The sequence below is a fragment of the Vanellus vanellus genome (genome assembly GCF_965231255.1).
Source record: "Vanellus vanellus genome assembly, chromosome: 2".
Taxonomy (NCBI): domain Eukaryota; kingdom Metazoa; phylum Chordata; class Aves; order Charadriiformes; family Charadriidae; genus Vanellus; species Vanellus vanellus.
Window position 1 is genome coordinate 322,454 of NC_138906.1, and position 25,384 is coordinate 347,837.

At 57.1% G+C, this 25,384-nt stretch overlaps 1 protein-coding gene across 1 annotated transcript in view; it reads right to left on the reverse strand.

The window, feature by feature from the left end:
- AGAP3 (ArfGAP with GTPase domain, ankyrin repeat and PH domain 3) overlaps positions 1-25,384 on the reverse strand; it is a gene marked incomplete at both ends in the record, with an annotated part of 153,037 nt that overhangs the window by 17,426 nt on the left and 110,227 nt on the right. The window contains one exon of the mRNA XM_082479178.1: positions 4,237-4,410. Within this exon, the coding sequence (XP_082335304.1) occupies positions 4,237-4,410 (174 nt within the window). The remainder of the gene's footprint in view (positions 1-4,236; positions 4,411-25,384) is intronic.

Here is a 25,384-nt window from a genome sequence, read left to right on the forward strand (position 1 = left end):
AAGATAAAGAAAGTGATGTACAACAAGACAGTGACGGTCTATACTTTCTAGAGCCAGCCAAGCATCCCGGAGACGGCTCCGGTGCTCCGCCTGGCTCAAAGTGCACAGCCGCATGAGACAGGGCAGTACCCGCGCTCAGCCCCATTGCACGGGGCAGCTCCGACACCCACTCCAGCTCAGGCTCCTTTGGCAGGGTCAGGCTGGACACGCTCTGTGCTGGGATTCAGCCGGGACGCTGACACAGGGACAGTGCTGGCACCTATGTTGCCGGGACAAGCACAGTGGCATCACTGGGGTCAGCCCAACACGCCACCCCCGCAGCGCGTGTCCCTGTGCGTACTGCTCAGCGGCAGCGTCCTCCCAGGGCGACACGCGCATTAGGAGCAGGGGCAGTCTCAGGAGGTGCTCTCGGGCCCCCCAGGTGCGGACCCGGGTCCCGGGATCTGCAGTGCTATTGCAGAAGCCTCGAGCCCCCCCGGCACCACACCGCCAGACGAGGTGACTGGGGTTGCCACGCTCAGGAACCTAAGCATGATGGTCTCAATAGGCTTCCGATACGGAGCTGAAGAAGCTGCATCCCCAGCAGCAACGCACCAAATTTATCCTCAATCATACTGTTCCTTACAATTAATAGCAGAATTAGAAACAATCAGGGAGCTGCCTAATTACTGTCAATTAGAGCGCGCTAATCAAGCTCCGATCACACACACACACGCTGCCGCTGCACTCACCATTAAATGTCAAATTTCATTAGAGACCAGCAACAAAATCAAAAGCCTGACATTCAATTTCAGCAGCACACACAGCGCAGGCTTCCAATCAGCATAAAAATGCAGACTCCGGGGAAGGCAACGAGGCGCAGGAGCCCTCGCTGCACTGTTAACCCTCTCCGAAATACACTCCTGCCGCTCCAGTGTCCACCCCCCCCACAGGGCACCTACGGCACCTCCGCTCCCAGCCCGCTTCTGTCCCGGGCAGCTGGCCGTCCTCTTTGCAACAACCCAACGTCTCCCTCCAACTTCTAACCTCCAATTTCCGTGTTTCCTGGCACCTCAAATTAAGAAAGCAATTGCAGTGCCTAACAAGGGCAGCACCCTGCAGCAGCGGGGACTTGCCAAGCCCTTGTCCCGCTCCAGCCTGGCCTCGGCTCTCCCTTCTCAGCCCGGTTCGCTCAGAATGGCTCTCCGGGGCTTGGGCTGTCTCTGCGAGGCAAGACCCACATCCAGCAGCGGGATGGAGAGGGCTACCGGCAGTGGCCAGGAGCTGCCCCCCGCAGGGGTCTGGGTGCAGCCGGCGTGCCCTCCGCCAGGCTGGGCGAGGACGCGGCACCAGAGCTCCTCCATCTCCGGTTTCTACTACATTTGACACAGACAAGCAGGGTGTTTCTGCTGCTATTTATCCACAGGGAAATAGTTCACCCTTGACAATTAAGAGAGATAAATCTAATAAATTCAGACTCCATTTTTATAAATATAAATTACTGATACTGTTCCACAGGACGATGCTTAGAGCAGGTGTGAGGCACCTTCATCTCCCAGCCTGGATGTCGCAGGGGACCTGAACTTTCTCGTCGGAGGCTACACACGGTGCATCCAACCTACCTCTGCTGCCCACCTGCTCACCAGGACGCCCCTGGGGCCAAACCACGCACCGCCGGCATCCTGCCCCCCTCCAGGCTCAGCGTGAGGGTTCGTGCCCTTCTGCAGCTCCCGACAACGTGCCTGCAGGCTGCGGTGAGCCTGACACCTCCCGCTCCACCGCGCACAGATCGCCCACATCCCTGCTCTTCTCACTACCCAGGAGCTACACCAACAGAGCAGGGGGCTTCCAGGGCCCCCACTGGGATGGGGATGGGACTGCAGTGGGGTGGGGGAAGAATGTGAAACACGCTCCCTCTACAAGATCAGGTATTGCTGGTTCGTCCTCTCTCTCCCCAGCAGGACAGGACTGACCCACCCAAGGACTTCCAGTCCCTGTTCACCACAGGAACCCTTCTGCAAGCACATGTGGGACCTCCTGCTTCCTCCCTCCCAACCAGCTGGACTCATGGGCAGCCCCGGGTCCCCACGGGTGGGCCACAGAGGTCCTCCCATAAAGAACAAACACAAAATGTGCCGGAGCATGTTTACATGACCTGTACAGCCCGTCCCATCCCTCCTCGTGCGCTCTCCAGGGCACAACCAGGGGCAGCAGCCCGTCCCTCGGAGGGCAGCCTGCACCCTCCGCACGTGCCTGCGAGTCTGCTCCCAGTACAGACATATTCCCCCCCCTCCCTAGAGCTGTACCCACAGTGGAGAGCTCGGACCCGGGCTGCACGTACACCACGGCACAGACGGGGTTCAGGCGCGGGTGCGAGGGATCCTGGCGTCAGGGGTCCCCCTGCAGCGCTCCGCCTGCCCTGGCCCTTTCTCTACAGCCCTGAGCAGGTCTGCGCTGGGAGACAGGTACGAAGTCACTGCTGTCCCCGCCAGGGCTGCGGTGATGGGACCGTGGGCTGTGAGCTGTGCGACGGACTGTGCGGCTGCTCCAGGAGGCCCCCAGGACGGCCGGGCTGGTGGCCCCTCGTACGGCACAGACCCTGCAGCACCGCTGGCCCAGTGACACAGCTCTGGAGCACTAACACGGGCAGGACTGACCCACAGGGCCTGGGGTCCAGCACAGCACAGCGGGACCCGGGCAGAGTGGACGAGCAGCCATCAGCACTTGAGACACATAATTAGCACAGAGTCGACATCTCACCCCTCTACAACATCTCACCCCTCCGTGTCACCGGCAGAAGCAGCAGCATCTCAGCTCCCACTTGTGCCTGTCTCCAGGTTACTTTGCAAGAAAGAGGCGGACTGCTCGGGGTGGCCGAACGCGCCGCAGGCTCCTCCTGCGGACAGGGAGCAGAGCCCTTGTCCTGGGACACTCCGGTCAGCGCAGGCAGAATGCGCAGCGCAGCCGTGCCAGCCCCCGGGCTCCGCAGCGGGGCTGCTGGCCGGAGCAGGGGACCTGCCACGACGGTCCCTGGGGCGGGCGGTCATGCAGGCGGGCAGCCGCTGCCGGGAAGGGCTGTGACACAAAATTCACCTGTGCAAAGGCACCGTGCGTGCTGGCCACAGCGCCGCTCACCTGCACGAGCTGTCGGGGCACCCCTCTCCCAGTGCCGGGTCCCGTCCCCGCAGCATCCCAGCACATGCACCCGTGTCCGGAGCGGTGTGCGGAGCGGTGGTCCCCCCTCGCACCCCGCATCCTCCGGCGCCGGGGGAGCGCAGGCTGCCCTGCTGCACCCTGTGTCCGAGGCGAGGGGCGGGGGGGCTGCCGGCACATTAATGCTCAGAGCTGCGCCCTTCCGCTCCCGTCGCCTGCGCTGCCCCATCAGCAGTAACAGTCTGATTAATTCGCTTCCAGCAGGGAGCTGATGGGGCCAATGATGGAGCCGCTGCATCAGGCGCGCTGAAATTGATAGTTTTTCACAGTTACAAATGAGGAGCCTCCTCAGCTGCAAATGGCGCCCGCACAGTCGGACTCCGGTAATGATCATAAAGAGGCTCTCTTTAAACTGCGAAAGCCCCTGGGACCGAGCGGGGGGGCGGCTGCCGCGCTAATGAGAACTACAAGGGGCGAGCAGGCATGGAAATGGCTCCTCCACTCTTGATGTGCATTTAACTGCTTTTTTAGTGCGGCGGCAGAGCCAGGAACGAAGGAGTGATGAATGCAGCACAAAAGCATTTATTTTCCAATTCGGCAAAGTGGCTACGTTGGGAAATGTATGAATTATTTTAATTCACTCAACTGTCCTGAAACATCACAGAGAGCGAGGGAGCGTGGGGGGAGGGGGCGGGCCGCGCTCAGTGTGTGCTCCAGAGACAGGAATTACTCCTATTTGTTCAACTGCCCCAAAATCTGTGAGCTGGGGGTGCCGACGAGGAGCAGAGGTGGGGGAAAGCAACGGTTACTCCTCGCAGGGCGAGCAGAGAGTGGGGCTGGCGGAGCAGCGAGGTCAGAGCAGTCCTGCCGCGGAGCAGCATCCCTCGGCGTCACCGAGCTGGGCAGAAGAGCTTCTGCCCCCGGTTTGGACGCTGCCAGCGGACCCTCACGAAGGCGGACAGTCCCAACAAGGCCCCAAAGGCTGTGTCCGACACCCCTGAGCAAACTCTGGGCTCGCAGGGCAGAGCTCAGGACCGCCTCATCACCAAAATAAACCTCCCCCCGTGCTGCAACCGGGGTAGCAGGGTCAGAAGTGCCACTTACAGGGGTTGGGGCAGCTGCCGGGGATAGCCACGGCCTCGTTCCACTGGTCCGCGCTGGAGACGGAGTAGGAGCGCTGGTGCATGCCGTCTGGCTTTGAGCTGAAGCCCACCAGGTTGATGCCGCTGATGGAGCGCTCCGAGTGCAGGGAGGTGCTGCTGGTCGAGTGGGGAGCACCTGCAAGACAGACAGGAATTTAGCATGGAACGACTGCTGCTCGGCAGCAGGGAGGAAGAAGGAAAAGCTGTCCTGGACCTGACGCGACGTGCCCCCGGCTGGCCCTGCATGAGGACAGGCTCTGCCTGGCTCTCCCCTCCCGGGGGTGCCAGCGCATCACCCCCAAAGGTGCTGAGACAAGAGCACTGCCCAGCGCACAGCGCTTCGCAGAGGGACACCCCGCTCCACGTGTTCCAGCGCAGCACCCCCGGGTGCGTAGCTGGGCAGCCTGGCACGCAGCCCCCCCCTCCCGCCACAGCTCGCAGCTGGAGTTCACGGTCTGCTCACAATCCTCACTACAGCCCCAGGCACCCGGACAAGCACAAACCCACCCCACAGCCAGTGGGGCTGTCATCACCCCTTCACTTCACGCCTTGGGTGTCCCTAGCAAGGAATACAACAGTGCTGGAGGCACTAAGAGTGAATGGAAAATCGCATGGAGGACGTCACAGGGACAAACAGGGGAACAGAGTCTATAAGGTGGGGATTGTGGGTGGAAAAGCCTCTTCCCACTAGCTGGAAACTCCTTGAGCTGAGCCCAAACCTTGAACCCCCAGGAAAGGAGTGGTTTTGGGACTAGGGGCCGTCGTAGAAGACAAGATCACTCAGAGATTCAAAATGGGTCAAGTGTTTCTGGATTACAAGAATATCCAAAATTTCCAGAATAGTAAACAGAGCAGCTCTGACAGGGAGCAAAAACCTTGCTGTGCAAAGCTGCAGGCAATCTGTTAAGGGCGATGACGCTGCCCTAGAGGGATTGCCCCACACCTGCCCACTGCGAGCGCTTTCCCGTGCCTTCCTTTAGGGCATTCAGCTCCAGCCACCGTCGCACAAGTGCTTTGGGAGCTCAGGGGCGAGCAACGGTCCCTTTCCCTGCTCTGAAGCTGCCTCTCCTCCTTCCACGCCTGCAGGCGCTGAGCTGGGGCTCCCCCGCCAGCCCTTCTGCCCACGAGGGTGAGCCGCGCATCCACAGCCCGACCTGTCGGCTTGCCTCAGCCCCGCCAGAGCCGACCACCCCGCGGCCATGCAAGGAGCCGGGCCAAGAGAAACCGAGCAACTTGTTTCACGGACTGGCGCGTCGGTGGGAGCCTTTCACAGAAGCAGGCTGGCGGGCAGAGACTTGCAGGTCCCCAGTTGGATCTGCTACAGCCAGTGCCGCCCACCGGACCGTGTCCTCACTGCATAAACCCATCCTCGCTTTGTCCTCACAGCATCCCAGCCTGGCTGAGGCTGGAAGGGACCTCTGGAGGTCCTCCTGTCCAACCCCCCCTGCCCAAGCAGGGCTACCCAGAGCCCATCGCCCCAGACCGTTTGGACCGTTTTTTAAGTATCTCTGGGGAGGGAGACTGCACAACCTCCCTGGGCAACCTACCCCAGGGCTTAGCCGCCCTCCACAAAGAGCACAGCCCCGTGAAATCCCATGTGCAGCCCTAGATTTTGTACTCAAAGTTACGTTTCTGTCCCTGCTCGTTCCACGAAAATCTAGGAAACGTGATTCAAATGCCTCTGGTGCCTGAGAGCTGTCTGAGCCTGCAGAACGCCTGGAATCACAGCTCAAGAAGCCCAAATAATCCCCTACAAAAGGTGGATCAAAGGCGTGTGCTGAACGGAGGGGCAATGTGGGCCCTGCACCAGACGTGCCTGCCGTCCCCGAGCGCCTTTCATCCATCCGCAGCACGGCGGGTGCCTCCCACCCTCCTTCCGTCTACCCACCCTGTACCAAAAGCCCCCTGCACTGCGCAGAGACGACCTGTGAGCCCTGCCTGCAGGTCCTGCCTGCCCCGGCAGTGCCGACACAGAGCTTGCAGCGCTGCGGTGCCCTGCTGCCCTGAGCTGCCGCAGACCCTGCCGCGGGGCAGGAGCAGCAGAGCTGCCGGCTCGTCTGCCTCCATCCCGGCTGCCGCACGCTCCCCCTCCCTCCCCTTGTTCAGCGCCACAGAAACACGTGTAAAACCATGACACTGACTTTGCCTCTAATTAGCCCTTAATTTACAAGACACACTCGGAAGGGTAATTAGCTGGCGCTCCGCTCCTGACTGCCGCATCCATCTCCTCTCGCCTCCTCGTGGGAGGGAGCCTGCTGCCACTGGAGCAGGGACAACGCTGCTCTCCTGGGACAGGGAAGAGCTGGATCCTGGGAACCGCACTACTAGGATGGGACGGGACGGGATGGGACGGGATGGGACGGGATGGGATGGGATGGGATGGGATGGGACGGGATGGGGATGAGATGAGATGGGATGGGATGGGGATGGGGATGGGACAGGATGGGACGGGACGGGACGGGGATGGGGATGGGATGAGATGGGATGGGATGGGATGGGATGGGATGGGATGGGATGGGATGGGATGGGATGGGATGGGACGGGATGGGATGGGATGGGATGGGATGGGACGGGATGGGATGGGATGGGACGAGACGGGATGGAACGGGACGGGGATGGGGATGGGATGGGATGGGATGGGATGGGATGGGATGGGATGGGATGGGACGGGATGGGATGGGATGGGATGGGATGGGATGGGATGGGACGGGAGGGGACGGGATGGGATGGGATGGGATGGGATGGGATGGGACGGGATGGGACGGGATGAGATGGGACGGGATGGGATGGGATGGGACGGGACGGGATGGAACGGGACGAGGATGGGGATGGGATGGGATGGGATGGGATGGGATGGGATGGGATGGGATGGGATGGGATGGGATGGGATGGGATGGGACGGGATGGAACGGGACGGGGATGGGGATGGGATGAGATGGGATGGGATGGGATGGGATGGGATGGGATGGGATGGGATGGGATGGGATGGGATGGGACGGGATGGGATGGGACGGGATGGGATGGGATGGGATGGGATGGGATGGGATGGGATGGGATGGACTGCCCCCAGAGCCCCGGCAGCGGCCCCAGTCCAGGCTGCGCACATAGCAGACGTCTCTCGCCACAGCCATGGAGGAGAGGGAAACAAACAGCAGGAGCACAGTATCCTTGGAGAAGCTCCTCCAGCAGAGGGGAAAGTCCTGCAGAGCCCCAGGACACCCAGATTGCTCCCCTGTGCCTCCACCCCAGGCACGTGCCCTTCCATCGCTCCTCCGAGGAGCAGTGCGGGGACCCACAAATGCCCCAGTGTCCCAGCCCTGACTAGAGCCAGGGACATGCTGCTCTGCCGTGGCCAAGGCACCCTCCGAACCCGTCCCCAGTGACAGACCTCCTGTGGCACCACGTGGTGAGTGAGGCCGGGCGGCGGGAAGGAGTGCTGGCAGCAGGAACGGGCTGCTGCAGTCAGACCCGCTGAGCAGCGACCCCAGGTGCCTCCAGAGCCTGCCCGCAGCTCTGCTTGGCGTGCTGGCGGCCGCCCGGGACCGCACCACGCTGCCAGGGCAGGCGGCCACAGCTGCGGCGTGACCCGCGCCAGGCCTGCAGGACGCCAAGCGTGTGCAGAAGAAGATGCACTTGGGAAAGCTGCCGACACGCGCTTAGAGCCCAGACCACCAGACCCCACGCAGGTGCCCAGCATGAGCCTCCTGAAGCCCATGCCTGCCTTGCCACCACGCGTGCCACGAAAAAGCGGCACCAACTTGAAAACTTAATTTTGAAGCGAATCGGTGCTGCTATGACTTCCAGGAACAGCTTCCGTCAGGGTCTGTGGTCCCTCCCGGAGCTCTCTGCACCTTACACCAGCTGCAGAGAAATGTCCTCTCAGCCCGGCCGCACGCCGCGCTCACCGACCTCTCGGCTGCCCAAGTCCAGCTCATCCCAGGGATCCACAAGGCAGTCCCAAGAAGGCTACAGCCCTCAGGAATTGCATCCCTTTGGAAATGACGCCACTGGCAATTGCTGGATACGTTCTCTTTAAATTAGGCAGGCAAAGTGGAAGGTGAATAAAAGGCTACATGTAAAATACTCACTGCCTCCCTGAGCCAAAGCCCCCAGGAACTGCACTCTACCTCACCCTGCCTGCAGCCCCTCCAGCAAAGCTCTCCCCATCACTATTTCCTCACCCCCCTCCCCCCAAAAAAAAAAAAGAGATTCATGTAGACATGTTGGTGTGACCTCACCAGCAGGCAAGGCTTCTTGATGCCTGCTGGTGAAGCCCAACTGATGACATGGCAGTAAATGGAAAATGACTCAAAACCAGACCGTCATTTCTCTAAGCGTGGAGCATGGCCGCCTGGCTGCTTCGGCGAATGCTTGGATCAAAGCAAACTGGAAATTCTTCATTAAGGTGTGGATGCACAGGGAACTGCAGAAAGGTGAGTTAGCAAAAAAAGGTACCATCAGTTGGGAAGTGCCATCAGATGGGAAGGAGGTCATTTGTAGAGTCACTTGAGGATCTTTGGACCAATTTAGTATTTTCAACAGTGATCAGGCAAAATAACACGTGGGTTCTGGAAGATGTCATGCAGGACTAGATGATTTTGAAGAGTGAGCGAACAAAAACACAGCACCACTTATTCAGTACAGAATGCAAAGACATAGTCTGGAACTAATGGGCCTGATCCAGAAAATCCTGGGAAAGCGCATACTGTGTTCCATGGGATTTGGATCGCACCCCAGTGACAAGAACGTCTGCACTAGGACAGGGCTCTTGACTGGGAACACCAGAGGAGGAGGAATTTGGCAAGTTTTGCCTCTTCACGGCATCACCCAACGACACCGCCGGCAAGGATGGGCAGCGGAACGTGATCCCACGTGTGCAAGATGAGGCATGGCTTGTGTAACCGGGAAACATGCGCGCTTTCTGCTCAAAGCTGGTATGGTACCTCACCTAGAACCCCGTGCGCAGCCTACCACCTTGAAAAAAACTAACCGAGGATGGAATGGGTAGAGAAAACAAAAGATTTCCATTCCTACTAATGCCATCAGCCCACCTGCCCACATCCTACAGCCTGCAGCCCCGAACTACTGCGGGCTGCCGACAGCAACACAGCTGTACGGACACGCCAAGTCATGTATTTTTTTAATAGGAGCAATACAGTAATACTTACACCTTGACAACTTCACCGAGGAAAGGACGACTTCCTTCTCTTCCTCGAACATACAATAACCTCACCAGCACTGAGGACACCAAGTTGTGACATGTCAGCTCTACCTCCTACCACCACCATCGCCACCCACTTCTGCGCAAGCTCCCGGCGAAGCCGGGCATCTCCTCAGTGCGCGTCCTGGGTGCTGAGTGCCTGCAGCTCGGCCAGGACACGGGAGAGAGACCGCGTCAGCGGCACAGATGGATACGCTCTGTGCACCAACAGGCAAAGGACAGATAACAGTGATTACAGTCCTGGGCTAATCTCCGCTGCGTTTGATGCTGTCAACCCGGGAATACTGCCGCTTCAGCCTGAAAAAGGGGACAGGGTCCCGAAGGCTCATCCTCCTGAGGCCAATGCACACATCAGGCTGCAATGCAAAAACGACCTCGCGCTCTCAGACCCCTGCCTGGTGGTACCTCAAAGGAAGAGCCGTCTCTTGCTGGATTTATTCAACGTAAAGTGTGGCCAACAGGAGACTGGTCAGATGGCAGCCAAATTCTGCTCTGCCTGTGCTTCTCCACACCAACTGCACTACTGCAGTTGGGATGGCTCGGTTGGACGTGAGTATCAGAAGTCACACATGGCAAAGTGAGCTGGCAGCAGAGGGAACACTTGGAGAAGTTTGCGGCTCCCATGAAAACTGAAGGCACAGACTTCTGAAGTAGTTGCTGCTGCCTGGAGTGAGCTTTGCTCCTGGTTCCTTTGCTGGAGCTGTTCTGGCACGGCGTAATTACTCACTGATGGGGTCATCATTTCCACCTGAGCAGAAGACTGAACCTCATCCTGTGGATGCCGCTTGGCCTCAGCTCTTTAGGTCGCCATCGTTCCTCAGTTGAGCCACTCCAACGTGCTCTTCATCCGCGTGCAAAGCCGCCCCCCGCGCAGGCTGAGGCAGTGGAGGGTGGTGTTTTCAGAGAATACAGGAGGTTGGGTGGACTCCTCGCCTCAGCTAGGACTGCCCGTACATCCTTCTGCCTCCCAGAAACATGAAGGGATAGACCCCCGACCGTCTGCACCCCGTAACCTCCCTGAGGCCCTGCAGAGATAAGGGCACGGACAGATGACTGCCTGCAGTTCTGCTTCTGTGAGCAGCCGCCGAGCGTCCGTCCCCACGTCAGCACTGCTCTCCTGGGGCAGATGGGTGGCTGCTACCAGGACCTTACGCTGTCGGGAGAAACCGGCTTCGTTTGGAGGAAGAGGATATGCTGAGTTGTAAAGAGGCACAGGCTGGACAGCAGTTTGGGAGTTCCCCCTTGTTTTATGGCCCATAGCGCACTGCAGATTAACGCTATTCACTATCTGCCAAACCGTGTCCCAAAGAGTCATCAGTTACCACTGTCATGGAACTTGGTTCATGGTACTTAAGGTACTTGTTGCCAACTGATATCATTTATTCCAAATAAAAATGAGAATTACTGCAGGTCACCTTAGTGTACTGACTCTCAAGTTCTGCGTCGGTGCCTGCAGCCAGAGCACATCTCAAAGCCTCTCCGAAAGCTGTGCGTGTGGGGCAGCCGTGGCTGCGCCGGAGCCCACCGTGCCGCCCCCGGGCTGCGTGGAGGGGGCTGGACAGGAACCCACCTCCAGCTGGTGGGAAACTCCTCAGTTCCGAGAAACCAACTGGTTGTGGAGAGGAGGTGAGAGCCAGTGAGCCTGGTGAAGTTGCCTGCCTGCGAAATCCCTGCTGGTAAAGACATAATTCACCCCTCTCCATCAACGGGCGATGAGCTGCCATGTACGCAGGAATGCGGCTGTCCTGGGAGCACCCTGCCGCTGCCTTTCCCAGAGATGTCCCTGCTCTCCGGAGCCAGGAGAGTCTCTGTCAGGTTGGTTTCCTGAACCAAGCACTGCGTGCTGGTTTCCAGGACACACTCGGTTCCTTCCTCTTGAACAATTCCTACCAGCGACGAGGCCAAAAAACATAGGCTAGCTCTTGTCAGCCAGAAGCACAGGGATGGAGACACGTCATTTGAAAGACGACAACTCCCAAGTTCTCCTTGGGAGAAGGCAACAATGCTGAGCATCTCTGCAGCCCCACAGCCACGGTGGGGCATGTCCTGGGACGACAGATGTCCTTCCCAGCTCTGCTGACAGCAAACGTCTGTGCGAAATCACTGATCCAAACTGCGGGCGACCAAGGTTTCCCAGCCCCGCTTCTCAGCAAGGCCGTCCGGATCCGCCAGCTTGCACACAGTGGGAACCGTCGCCTTTCACTGGGCCTCACAGATGCTCCGACACAGGGCAATCTCCCACCTTTCTTACCACTGCATTTGGACAGCACATTTTTGGACATGTGCACAGGGTAAGTGGCTATGTAACACCCTCCATCCTACCAAAGCTCATCCGTGGTGGGTATGAACCGCCAGGAGAGACAGCTTTGCGTAGTCCAGACATCTCCAGGGGCACCCAAGCCCCAAGCTGCCTGCAGCAGGGCAGGCAGGGGCGACCGTGACGGGGTACCATTTTATACTCTCACCGCCCCGCCAGGACTCAGGGGCACCGGGGGTAAGCCAGGCATCTCAAGCCGACACACCAGACCCACCTCTGGTTCAGACAGTGGCCAACTCCACGGAGCGTTAGCAGGACCCCAGCAAACCGGAGAAGCCTGCCAACAGGTACTGCAGGGACAGCTGCTCCCCCAAATCCTCCGGCACCAAGAGCACGCCGACAGCCGCAGCTGCTCAGTCCGTCTCCAGCCTGAGCCCTGCCCGGCGCACGCAGCCGGCAGAGCCCACGGAGCGCTCCGTGCCTTCCCGCCGTGTGGCTCCACCACTGGGGAAGGGTGGCCGGAGCTGTGCAGGGAGCAGCACGCGGCAGCACATCTGGACCGGGAGTCGGAAGGAGCCGGAAGGAGCCCTCTGATTGTCTGATCTTTTCCGCATAGCACAAAATTACACCATAGGTCTTCCACTAATTTACTCCTGTCTGAACTACAACATGTCTTTTAGAAAATCTTCTAATCTTGATTAGAATATTGTCAGTGACAGAGAAATCACAGCAACTCTTGATAAGTAGTTCCAGTGGTTAATTACCCTCACTGTTGAAATTTGCACCTTATTTCTTCTAGTCTGAATTGTCTTGCTTCAGTTACCCGTCACTGGATCTGGATATATTTTTATCTGATAAAGAGCTCTCTATTACCAAATTTTGGTTCCTATAGAGCTATTTACAGATGGTGTCAAAACAATCCCTTAACCTTTTCTTTGATAAACTAAACAAATGGAGCTCTTTGAATCTTTCACTATGATGCACATTTTGCAAAGCATCTCACTGTGTTTACAGCTGTTCTCTGAGCCCTCTCCAATCTATCGGTTTCACTCTCACACTGTGGAGACATGAAATCCACGAACTTCAGCCCTCTAGAAGTCCTCTCCATCCCAAAACTGACAGTCACCATCAACACTTCAGAAAGGCCTTGACCGCATCTTCTAGAATTCCTGAATTAAATAATTCAGACTTGCTGATTCAAACATGTCTAAATCTCCTACCTGCTGTTTAATATGCTTCCTAATTACAGCTGGAATATGAAGAATTCATCATTCTGTGGTAAGATACATCATCTTGCCTCTTCCCAGACACCATACAGAAGTGTTCACTGAACGCTTCTCTTTTTTTTTTTTCCTTTGTTAACCACTCTACTATTTCCATATGGTAATGAACGGATGCTGGGTTTAGGATTCATTAGTTCCTAATAAACTTGAAGAAAAACTTCTCACCGCCTTTAACTCTGCTGGTTATCTTTTCTGTACCCCCTTGTGCAACCACGGTAATGTAGGCTCCCGGAACCAGCCCAGAGGGGGGAAGGTGAGCTGGGAAATGAGCTTCAGATACTGAGTCCATCACTTTTATTTGTACGTTATGGAGAGTCTCCACGGAAGAGGTAAACTTGAAGATTAGGAACTTGGTAAGGTGGAAGGACAGTGACTATTCTCGTGATTCACAGGCTAGAACCACTGTCATACAGTGATCGAGATGCTGCGGACAGGGCAGCCACTTCAGCAGACGCTCAAGTCAGAACACGGTGGTGAGAGGGACCCCACCGCATCTCCACGCTGCACCGCGGAGACCAGAGCGGGACAAAGCACCAGCCAGGACACAGGAGCTGCTTTGGGCTCAACATCTGGATCTGTGTTAGAGGAGAAACCGAGACACACGATCTGTCTTTTTTTCAAGTAAAGGAGCTATGAGAGAGAAGGAGAGACAGGTTTCCCTGCAGGAGGATGGCAGCAGAGACGACCGACCCGGGCAGATAAGAAGCTCCCAGATGTGGCAGGCAGTGTCCGCCTCCCCACCAGCAGAGGAATGGTGTCCCACGGAGAAGGGCGGTGGGCAGCTCTGCCCAGCACCGGTGGTGTGCCGGTATTCTTAACTCATCGCTGACTTTGTTCTTAACCAACAGCACGATTTGCGAAATGCGTTCAGCTTCTTCCCTCGATCTGACGGGTGCGGAATGCGGCCCAGGGAAGCTGGGGAGGCACAAGGTGCACGGCTTCCCCACAAGCAATGATCCCAGAGAAAACGGTGACACAAACCCTTTGTGCAGCTGTAACCAGAGCAAGTCTGGGAACGTCAGGAGCTGGAATGCCTCCCACAAAGCCAAAAGGGTCACTTTGAGGGCTGCTCATAATTAATCACTCCCGGCGGATGTTAGTCTGGGGAGCTCTGGCACGGGGCTAACTGGCACTGAGAGCCTCCGCCTGTGGTTCCAGTTGGCCATGCAGGACCACGCTGGTGTTTCCAACTATCCACCTACCGGAGCTTTCAGCTTCTGCTCAATACTCATCGATTACTTTATAATGTTGCCGTTAGTTTTACTGCTTTCTATACGCATACAGATAGACCGATGTACAAAACACGTTGGCACGATGCAGCCTGCTCCCCTCCACCTTCTTTTGTTCCTGCGCATTCTTTGCTATCTGGACAGAGAGAGAATGAATAGTTTACATCTCCTCTTAACCCAGATTAATACACTTTTAAGCAGTGCAATCTTCCTTTTGATTTTAACTTTTTGGTATCCAGTAAAATGTTCTCTAAAAATTCCTAATTATGCTTCACTTTTTTTTTTTTTTTCTGTTTAAGTTCTTTCTCCCAAATGATCTGGCTCATAATTGCTTTCAGCTCTGTGAAATTGGCTCGGATATATATTTTTGTGTGCATGTGTCTGTGTGTGTGTGTGTTTAATACTCTCTATTTCTGATTTGAATTTTACTCTGCCTGAACACCAGTACAGTGAAACCAAGGTTACTTTTACCTAAGCCACTACTAAATTTTAGTTTTGTGATTCATTCTCCCCATCTGCTTAGATGAGGGTAACTATGGCTTTCTCTGTGGGAGGTGCACTGCTGCTTTGGACCAGTAGGATTCAGAAAGCGTGAGGAAGGTTTGCTGTCACTTGGCTCAGTCCTCCAGTGAGTATCACCATGATAATGCAATTTACTCTCCACTGCATTACAGCAAAATACTTCAGAAACTGTTTCTGAGACACACAGATCAAAGTGCTGGGAATGAGTGGGGGGAGTGGATGAAGGAAAAGCGGTGCTTGTTTCCGATCTCTCGCCTGGTCTGTTAATGCGACCAGAGGTGTCACAGCCTCTGTAGGAACCTGAAACCAAAGGCTGCAGAACACGTACAAGTAATACTGTTTAAAATACAAACCGGAAAAGATGCTGTGCAGCTGAAAAGTCCGCAAGAGATCACCAGGATGGCGGTGGGAGACAGACGCTAATGACAGGTTGCAATGGTACAAATCACCATTCGCATCTGCAGTCAGAAGCCGGAGCCCGAGTCTGACGCAAATCGTGGGAAGGAAGGAAGCAGACCCAGAACTTTCTGCGTTTGCTGCAGAAGTGCGGACCTGGACCAGTATTGCAGCGAATGATGAAAAAGCAGCATTTGCACACAGCTCACGGATGCCAGCAGCTGAAAAGGCCGTTCAGCTTACACTAGAATTGTATTATATTTTCTTACGTCACCTCCGTTTCTTAAGCTATCCACTCATAACGTGTTAGGCAGCCCTGCTTGCGCTGCCCACAGAGGCTGCCCGGCACACGGCAGCACAACCACCTGGTGTCCACGATGCCAAGGGAGACCACGGGTCAGCCTCAAGTTCTGCACAGGTCCCGAGAGAGGACGGAGCAAGCGCTGCTCCTGCCTGCAACAGCCGGAATACGCCCCGTGGCTCCAGGCAGGACCTCAACAACAGCAAGGTTCAGTCGCATGAAAAACTCTATTTGGAGCGAGCCCGTACCAGGGTAACTCTACCCCTCATCTGCTAGCAATGGGTTTTTGCGCCGGGACACCTCACCAGCCAGAGACGGAACGAAGACCCCAGTCCCCGGCCCCTTGGAGAGCAGCAGAGCTCAGGAAGGGGCTCCCAGAACGAGTGGCAGCCTGCACTGGAGACGGGACAAGCTGGCAGAAGGACGAGGTGACAGCAGAAAGGGCATGAGTCTGTCATGTGTAAAGAGCTGCTCCCCTGCCCCTCTCCTTTTGCAGCACAAGTGTGGTTCATATGGAAGAGAAAGCGTGGCTTTCTCGAAAGGTCCTCAGTCTGCCCCAGAAGAATGGATACCACCTGCCCTGTCGCCCCAGCGCCCCCGGCACCGTGGGGCGAGTTATTTATACTGCGAGTTTTCACAGGTGGCCACTAATTATACCCTCTTCATTTTTGCAGGTGCCCCGCGCAAGACACCCCAAGCCAGATGTTCAGGAATGCAGGATGCTTACAACCACAACAGCAGCCGACGGGTCTGGCTTGCTGCCCTGTGCGACGGAGCTGCATGCCCATCCGGCTTCCCGCGGCACCTCCATCATCCCTGGGCAGCGCTCTCATCATCGCAGCGCTGCGTCTGCCTCGCTCTTTTCTCCTCTCTGTTCTCCCTCTCCTCCTCGCTTTCTCGGAGGCCTTCTTCCCTGTTCATCCCTGCCATGCACAGCTCCTTTAGTGTTCTAGCAAGTAATAAGTGTATCAAGTCCCAGTAATTATCTCTAATTAGGGTTAGTGATTATACTGTTGGGTTGGAGAAAATCAATCTCTGGTTTCCCGTCGGGGAGGGCAGAGAGAGTCGGGGTGGGGAGGGGAGGACGCGCTGGCAGCTCCCTCCCGTGCTCCGGTTCCTCCCGCGAGCGCCTCCCTGCCCACACCGCTAACAGCGCTGATCGCCTCCAGGACCGGGAGCTCCGTGTGGGAGCGACAGCAACTGGGGCACAGCCTTGCTCCTTCGCTGGGCAGGACGAGGGGGAGAGCAGCCTTCCCTGGGGACGCACAGCGAACCCAGCGTGGCTGGATGCTCTCACAGCACTGGTGGCCACCTCCACGGAGCACCTGCAGGTCCTTCTCATGGGGACACGGGGGCTGGTGTGCAGGCACGACGCAGCGCAGGGTGCCGGAGCTGCAGAGGATGAGCTCCCCGGAAGGGCAGCGTGGAGCAGAGACCAGAGAAGGTCCTACATCTCCTGTGGGCACAGCACCCATCAGGCGGTGGTGGCCCGTCTGAGCGATGCTCTGCAGTCTGAGTGAAGCCCAGGGTCACGGGTACCTGGTGTACCCCAGCACGCTGGCCCTGCACACGCCGGGGGACGCGACTGCTGGCCATGTGTGACCCACACCAAAGGGCAGAAGGGTTGGATATGCCGGAAGGCAGCTTTGGATGAGGGTGAAAACTGCACTGCAGTAGCCAGAGCAGTGTGTCACACACCAGCCAAGCTGCCTTTTGAGAAAGCTCCCAATGGTGTGTCCATGATGCCCAACCTACGAGTCCAGCAAGCCGAGTGCTCCCACCCCCCGAGCAGCTCCACGTGTGGACACAAAGCAGAGGGACGGCTGAGCAGCGCTCTAAAAGATGGGCAAAGACAGAAGAGGTTCTGGAGAGAAAGCTCTGGCGACCGGCAGGCTGAAACGAACGGCAGCCAGACCTCTGGCCGAGGCAGGCCGCAAGAAGAAGGGCAGGTCTGAAGCAAGAGTTGCTGCGCTTCTCCCCGTGCCCGTAGAGAACCCCGGCCGCTGGGCAGGAGCTGAAACCTCATTTTCAAGGCTGGGAGACGGCTTCTACAGCTCCCAGGGATGGAGGGAGCAGGCAGCTCTGCTCCCAGGCACGACCCCTGGCTCGCCGGCTCCATCGAGGAGCCATGTGCTGACGAGGGGAGCATGAGGCCCTTCTGGAAACCAAGCGATAGATGAAGCTACATAATACGCTCAAGACAGTTGGGTCATCAACTCTCTGAGAACGGTGGCATCTTTGCAAACGTCTACAGAGTCACCAGTAAAGCTGGAAAATGATACAACAGTAATAGTTTTTCTGTATGACTGAATAGGCTACCAGTATTTTCACATAACAGCTCGGAGTGCAGATAAAATGGTCTTCAGACGTAATGAGGACAGGCTCTGGAGGAACGTGAACTGGCAGGCAAGGAGCTGCTACAGACTGCGTACACATGGTGGGTTTTCCTGAGGGATTTCATGGGAGTCGCTCCTTGCTGCTCTGCCCCACAGACACCCGCATCTCCCCTCTCTTGGCCGCTGCAAACACAATCCGATCTGCACAACTCAGTAACAACTCTGCATATCCCGCAGAGCCCGGGATGCCTCAGCTGAGCAGCTCCTGTGCCTTTCCACTCTGCAACCAACAGATCAGCAGTTCCAGCTGATGTGCCACAGCGTGTCCCAGTTCAGACCTGCAGTGGCGGTATGCACCTCTGCCACTCCACATAAACCTCAAACGCCTCAGCGCATCTGATCCCACCCCTAGTAGAAAGCATCTCCTTCCTCCCACGAGGGCAGGCTCATTCCGGAAAAATCACTCAGCTGCCTACCTACAGGCTAGAGTGACAGCCGGCCGTCTACGGGGAGGCAAAACCAGGGTAAAAACCAAGGATGCAATACGCTGCAGTGCCATCAACACCACTGCCACCATGACACGGCACGTCCTGATGCCAGCCTGTGACAGTGGCCTTGCTCAGCAATTTAAGAAGCACGGCACAGTGCTGTACGCTGTCCCTGGGCTCCGCGGGGAGGATACGGGAGCCCGTGGCAGCAGCAGGGCTGCAGTGCCCCTCTGGGGAGCAGGAACGCTCTGCTGATGGAAAAACTGAGAGACCGCGAGGAGCCGTCTGCCGGTCACCCTGCGAGTCCCTGACCACACCCAGAGACAACCCGAGTCTCCCGACCACCGCGGCCCCGCACAGCCCTGGAGCCTGGGAGCCGGGGAGGTGACGGTAGGACGGCCAACCCGCAGAGACACGGCGGGCGAGCACCTCGCTCCTGGGTCTGGTGTCTACTGCCACCTCCGCAGAGAACGTGTGGCCTTTATCGAAAGCTGGGCATGCACCAAAGTTCACGGACCCTCTGAAACATACAGAAAACTAACACTTTTATGGAGTACGGAATATTGTAAACCACCAAAGATGTTACAGGTAACTGAGTCCCTTGAGCAGGGAGAGGATGCTCATCCCGCAATCACCAGTTTCCCACTCAGAGGTTGTGCAGGAACCAGTGACTAACCCACACCGCAGGCAAACTCCCCCAAACCCAGGGGCTAAGCCTACATTAGCTGACCGACCACTGTGCCGTGGGAGCCACTGGGGAGGTCCTGAGCTCCGAAGAGGCCCGCGGGGTGATTTGGGGGGGCAGGACGGACTGGGGCCGAGCGGACAGTGCCGCGTGTGCTCCGCCGGGCAGCACAGCCCCCGCCTTGCGTCTGCACCGGCGCTTAGCTCCAGCCAGGCCCGCGCCTTCGGCTCACGTGCCCGAGCAGCCTCTGATCACACAAAATGCACGCCTTTCAGATGAAAATGAACCAGAACAGCGCTGCAGCGCTGCACCCGGACTGGGCTGGCACCGGGCGGCAGTACGCTCCCTGCAGTGGGTGCAGTGCAGCTAGCATGTCTCCAGGCACCACTGCTTGAAAAATCCCATCCCCTCGGTCCACAGCGGAGACAAAGCTCAGCACAGTACGGTGGTACCAACCAACGCGAGCGCCACCTCGTCCAGGCACAAAGGTGATCGTTGCACAGTGCTCGCACATCTCCTGCCCACGCGAGGGACAGTGGGAGGGAGATGAACTGGCAGACCGCGGGCCCGCGCACACCGAGGGCGATGGGGATGATGATGAGGAGTGAGGGGGCCTGTTACCTTCTGACCTCTGAAAGATTTCTTGCGGGATCACGGTGCCCAAAAGAACAACGCAGAAGGCAGGAGGGAAAGCAGAGGCAGCCCAAGGTTAAGGAGCTGAATATTTCCTTTGGGGATCTGGGATCTAATCCATACACCGCTGCACATTTCCCAGAACCACTGTTCAAGTCACTTATACCAACACTTGTCAAAAACAGCTACTAATAACGTGTTCCTCCTGTTCTGAGTGCCCAGGTGGAGACTCTGAGGACTGACAAACAGGAGCTCACTGCTCACAGCTACACTTTAAAGGGCTAAAAAAAGGCTAAGTTCTTGGGAAAGAAAAAGCAATTCTTAGGCTCTAAACTGAGGGCACATAGTTAGCGGATGTTTTTGACAATTTTGGCTTTATATTCTCTTTGCCTTAGTCTTCCTTCTATAGAAAGAAATCGCAATAGCTGAGAGAACAGAGCTACAGTGCTTGGAAGTACTAAATTCATCGCAACTCTAGCGTACGCCTAGCAAAGATAACCTCACGCTGATCCAGTGTATCTCAGTCCTTCAGCCTTCCGCCCACCACAAGAACCGGGCACTGAGGTTTGCTGGAACTGTCCTGCCTCGTGTCATCCCTTCAAGTTCCCGCTGCACTCCTCCGCTGTCCCGCGAAGTCCTGACCATTTCCAGCTTCTACTCAGTGCAAAGCACTGAACGCAACGGCTCCAACCTCACATTTGGATTCATCCTCCTACTTCAGGCAGCCAAATAAACATTCGCAAGATGTTACCATATGAACGTTATAGTGAATTTATAATATTTATAACATACATATGAATTTGCAGTATTTTATACATGATTCATGATGCAAAGTATTAATTACAGATAAATTTTACTAAATCTCTGATCTCTGCTTCATCTTCAGACTACAAACAACCCTTTAACATATTATTGGGAAGGAGAGAGGCCCCACAGCGACAAAGAGCACAGACAGACCCTCACCCGCTTCCTTTCAGCTTCGGCGTCCCCGTGTCCAAGTTCTTGGCCCTTGGCTGAACAACAACACTGAACTTTTCCAGTCGGACTCAACAGAAAGCAAAGTGCACTAGCCGGAATGACGGCCAGCCGCGGTGGAACAGCGGGCTCCCCGCCAGCAGCCCTCGGCCCCGCTCGGAGCATCACCCCCCGCCTGGCGCCGGCAGGAGCATCGACCCGGCCAGTCCCTCTGCAAGCGCCACAGTCCGTGGAGCTGCTCGCCACGGCCGCCACCGCGGCACCTGGGCAAACCAAGCTGGAAACCTCCGTTTAAATCAAACCCTTTTGCTCTGCACTGAAGAGCTGGGCACGAGCTCACCAGTTCCAACGGCTCGCTCGAGGGTGACCGCAGAAAACCAAACATCCCCGGCTATTGAACTGACTGGGCACAAGGTGCCGGGGAAGGCCTGTCAGCACCCCCGGGCTGCGTGAAGTGGCAAGGACCACCAAAATATGAAGCAGAAGCTGCCCATTTCCATTAGGAAGGAGAGCCAGCAGTGGCACATCTGGAGGGAGGGAGGGAGGGAGGGAGGAAGGGAAGGAGCCTGTCCACATCTGGGGCTGAGGCAGCTGTGCAGGGGCACTGCACCAACCCCGGCCCTTGAGACAGCAGACCCACCAGCTGATGTGGTAGGACTGGAAAGACTCTTCTGGCTTGCTTTCTGCTGACAAGTTCACAGGCACCAAAATAAAGAGAGTAGTGTTAGGGGATTCCTGCCTCAGAGCAGGAAATACTGAAGCGACGAGAGAGAGCCATAGACTTTAAGAGCAGGTCCGACGCACCCTGCAGGGTGCCGACCAGCCCCGGCACTATGGGCAAACCACGGGGGCAGTAAGCTCCTTTGGCAGACAGCACACCTTGACCCGCTGGCTTTGCCTGAGAAGGGTGTGAGCACACGTGTACACTGGGGATGTTCTTGGTGTCCCCCGAAACCTGCCGCGGCAGGGCGAGATGTGCTGCTCCCGCACCCACAGGGTGGAGAAGGCAACCTCGTTCCAGAAGGGAGAGCTGAGCTTTTCCCCCTCAGTACCCAAATACCCACTCTTTTGTAGGAGACCGATGACCCGCTCTGACCTGAAAGAATACATTGTGCAGCCACAACCAGGAGAAAGGCAGAGGATGATCCCACCAGCCTCCCGTCTGCCATGACCTGCGCCACCCCGCTCTCTGCTGCCTCTTCTTCCCTCAATGTCATTGTCCCCCATGGCGAGCAGCGGTATGCCAGGGAAACAGGTTTTCCCTTTTCTTTGTTAATTCTTCCCTCATTACATTTGAAATTCCACAATCAGTGTGCACTGTAATTGTCGAATTTGATGCTAATGATTAATGAATTAAACATGGATCCATCAATTAGTCCTCGGAGAATAATTCTGCATAAAGCAGCGGATAATGTAATTACAGTAACAAAGATAATGAGATGTTAACATCGACGGAGCCCGACGTGACATGATCACAGCAGGCTCAGCAACCCCGGCCTGGGGGAGCCAATCCCTCACTCTGCAGAGGCAGAGCATCGGGGGGCAGTGGGCACGCTCCGGGCCTGGGGGGGCCCTGCCGCCACCGCCACGCACCCCGGCGGCCACGGCAAGGTGCTCTCCTCCCGCCCGCCTTGTGCAAACACCGTCCCGGGCTGTCTGCTCTGGACGCGACAGCGAAGCGTGATGACAGGCGTCAGCACGGACCCGGCAAAACCCTGCAGCTGCTGAGGACCCCGGCAGCATGCCCAGCGTGCGCAGGGCTCCCCGGCGCTCTGCTGCCCGGACCAGACCCGCACAGGCCCCCCATCACCCCACCTGGCACAACAGCCACGGGGAGAGGGGCAAGCTTCCCAGGCACGGTGCCCCGAGGGCTCTCCTGTGCCGGCCAGCGAGGCTGTGAGTCCATGCCAGCACTCACAACTCAGCCGGGGACAGCGGGACCCTCGTCACTCCAGAGCAGACACGAGCATGAGCCGAGCCAGCGCACCCCATGCAGTGCCTCCACCACCGCAGACATTAAGAAAATGCTTTGCCTCGGCTACAGAGCAATCCTGCAGGAGGAGGAGGAGGAGGGGGAGGAGGAGGAGGAGGGCTCACATGCAGCCTGCCCTGACACACTGTTCCACAGGATGAAGGTGACGGAGCAGCATCAGCCCCTTCCAGCTCTTCCCCCACGTACAAGACCCCAGTGCACACGCTCACACCCCGACACCGGGACCCGCTGGGCCCATGCTGCTTGGCCGCCTCTGCACCAGAGACACTGGTGCAACCGTCGCTCTCCCGCACTGCTTGGCAGCAAACCCCACGGGCGGCTCGTGGTCCTCAGGGCGCTGGAGAGCCCCACACTGAGCCACCGCAGAAACAGGCAGAGTGTTCTCCTTCAACCTCCACCCCAATACCATGAGAGCTCCATCTCTCCCGCATTTTCTTTCCTCTAGTCCCATCTCCGAGCCACCTTGCCCAGCTGCCGGCCCAACGCTGGCCAGAAAACCCCACTCGGGACTGGTGTGCGAGCTCAGCATCTCAGGCCGAGGTAGAGCATCTGCACTGCTTCTGCCTGCTCCATCAGCCGCCTTCTGCTGTTGGAAACTGCCTCTGTGTAGCTGCTCGCAACCACAACAATCTCAGCAGTCTCTGCTGAATTTTCCTTACACTTCCCTTCTCATCCGAAGGCAGGTTTCCCAGTGTTCAGCGGCTCAGCCTCCTTTTACATTGCCCGGCTGCAATGCCATGCCAAGGAACAGGCTTGTGTGCTCTGCACGTCTACGTACGCGCACAGGCACCACACACCGTGCTTCCCGGCAGCATCCTCCATGCCCTGTTCCCTGTGGTGACTGCTTTGGACTGAGTCCCTACAAACCTCTGCAAAGCAGAACTCAGGGCTGCAGCTGTGCTGAGACCAGTCTCTCATGCTGACTGACATTGTCTCCATATTCTTCTTGTGCTGCCATCTGCCCTTTCCCACTAAAAAATTCCTTTCCATCCCGTCTGCACTTTGAGTAAGAGCTGCCCTCATTCTTCAAGGCAGAAACACACACAGAGTGAGATACAGAAGGGGCAAAGGAGCAGAAAGGGTGAGCTGAACTGCAGCAGAGACACATCTGGTGATCCCTGAAGAAGAGTGGAAGAGAAGTGATATTCCGGTGGGAAGAGGACCCGTGGGGATCTGAAGGAGACACCTGAACCAGCACTGCCACACGTGCAATGAATACGCGCTGCCGGGCTCCATACTACGGCCAAGTTATGCCCAGAACACGGCACGCTGGCGCCCCGATGGCGAGATCTGCACATCCCCTCCTGTCCTCTCCAACCCAAACACCAGGTGGGTTCGCCCGGCACAGGAGACACCGCGAGGTGCTGCTCGTGCTCCGCCTGCCAAGGTGCCCACGTCACCCCGCGGAGCTGTGTGCCCAGAGCTCACTGGGGCACTCTGCGCTCTGTCTGCTCCAGCTGCGGTGGATGGAAGCTGCCCGTGCTCCGTGTGCCCAGCACCTGGCCCAGTACTGCTCCAGCCCAGAATCCCAGAACAAGTAGATGTTTCCACCACTGGACCATAACCAGCACTGTCTCACCTGACCGAGGGCTTAAAAGACTGAGCAGTAATTGCCAAGAACTTTCTCAGCTTTCTCCAAAGGCCAGGAACTCCTGGTGCTCTTCCTTTGAGACTTCAGGAGTCTCCACAGTTCCCACCGCTTGTGGACAACTTCTACTCGTGCTTTCAAACAAGTCCTTTAGCAAGTATCAGTGTCCTTTTAGGACACACCTGACTCCAAAACCCAGACACAGGGATGCTCTGACTAACCTAGGTGGTTTTGGTGGTCTTGTTTCTAGTTGTGGAAAATTAGACCAACAGAGAAGCACAGACAGATCCTCCAAAGTCTCTGCGAGTCTCTGACATGACCAGGATAAGCACCCGTGCCTATTTCTATGCAGCCTGATTTGCAGCATGAGCAACTGCTTCTCCTGGCGCCTGGTGCTGCTGTAGTATGAGGTCTGGGGAACCAGAGCTCCATCTCTGATTAGTGCTCTTCTGCGCTCGTGCTGCCCATCACCAGTGACCGGCAGCACTGGGAAGGAGGAAAAGTGAGCAGGGGATGGAGTCGTGGTGGGAGAGGCAGGAATGGCCGGAGTGGGAGAAGCGAGCAGAGGAGGAGAGCACAGGCAGAAGAGAGGAGGTCAGGAATAAAGGAGCCACATCCACCAGCTGTTGGACAAAGTCCCTTGTTCCTACATCCCAGGAAGCCCCAAGAGCGCAGGAAACAGCCAGCGCCGCCTCCCACCTCCCACGACCAGAGAGCGATGGCGTTCAGCCGGCCCAGTCCCTCACCAGGCCGAGGGTAAAAACCTGCCCATGGGACACGGAGCAGAAGGTCTGCTCTTCAGAAAAGCACGGGTCTTCTAGCTGTGTCACAAAAATGTATTAAAGGGAAGAAAAAAGATCTTCATGATAAAGTTAGGATACCAGAAGTTGGGAAATGCCATGAGGGAGTCTGTCAGGACAATTTTAGCGTGAGCCGCGTGCATATGCACTGTAACGCAGGCTCAGGGGGTGGCGTGTTCCATGGACACCCAGCACCGGCCCGGCAGGGCTGCCCGGCACAGGACACCGGCCTGGGACGGAGGAGGAGAGGAGTCCCCCCGGGCAGTGGGATGGGGACACGGGTGAGACCTACGCAGTCCTGTGGTCCCCTCCAGCCTCCGCAGCACTGGTGCAGGCGCCCGACAGCCCGCTGCAGCACCAGGGCCACACTGATGCCAAAACTGTCCCTCAATGCTCTCCAGCT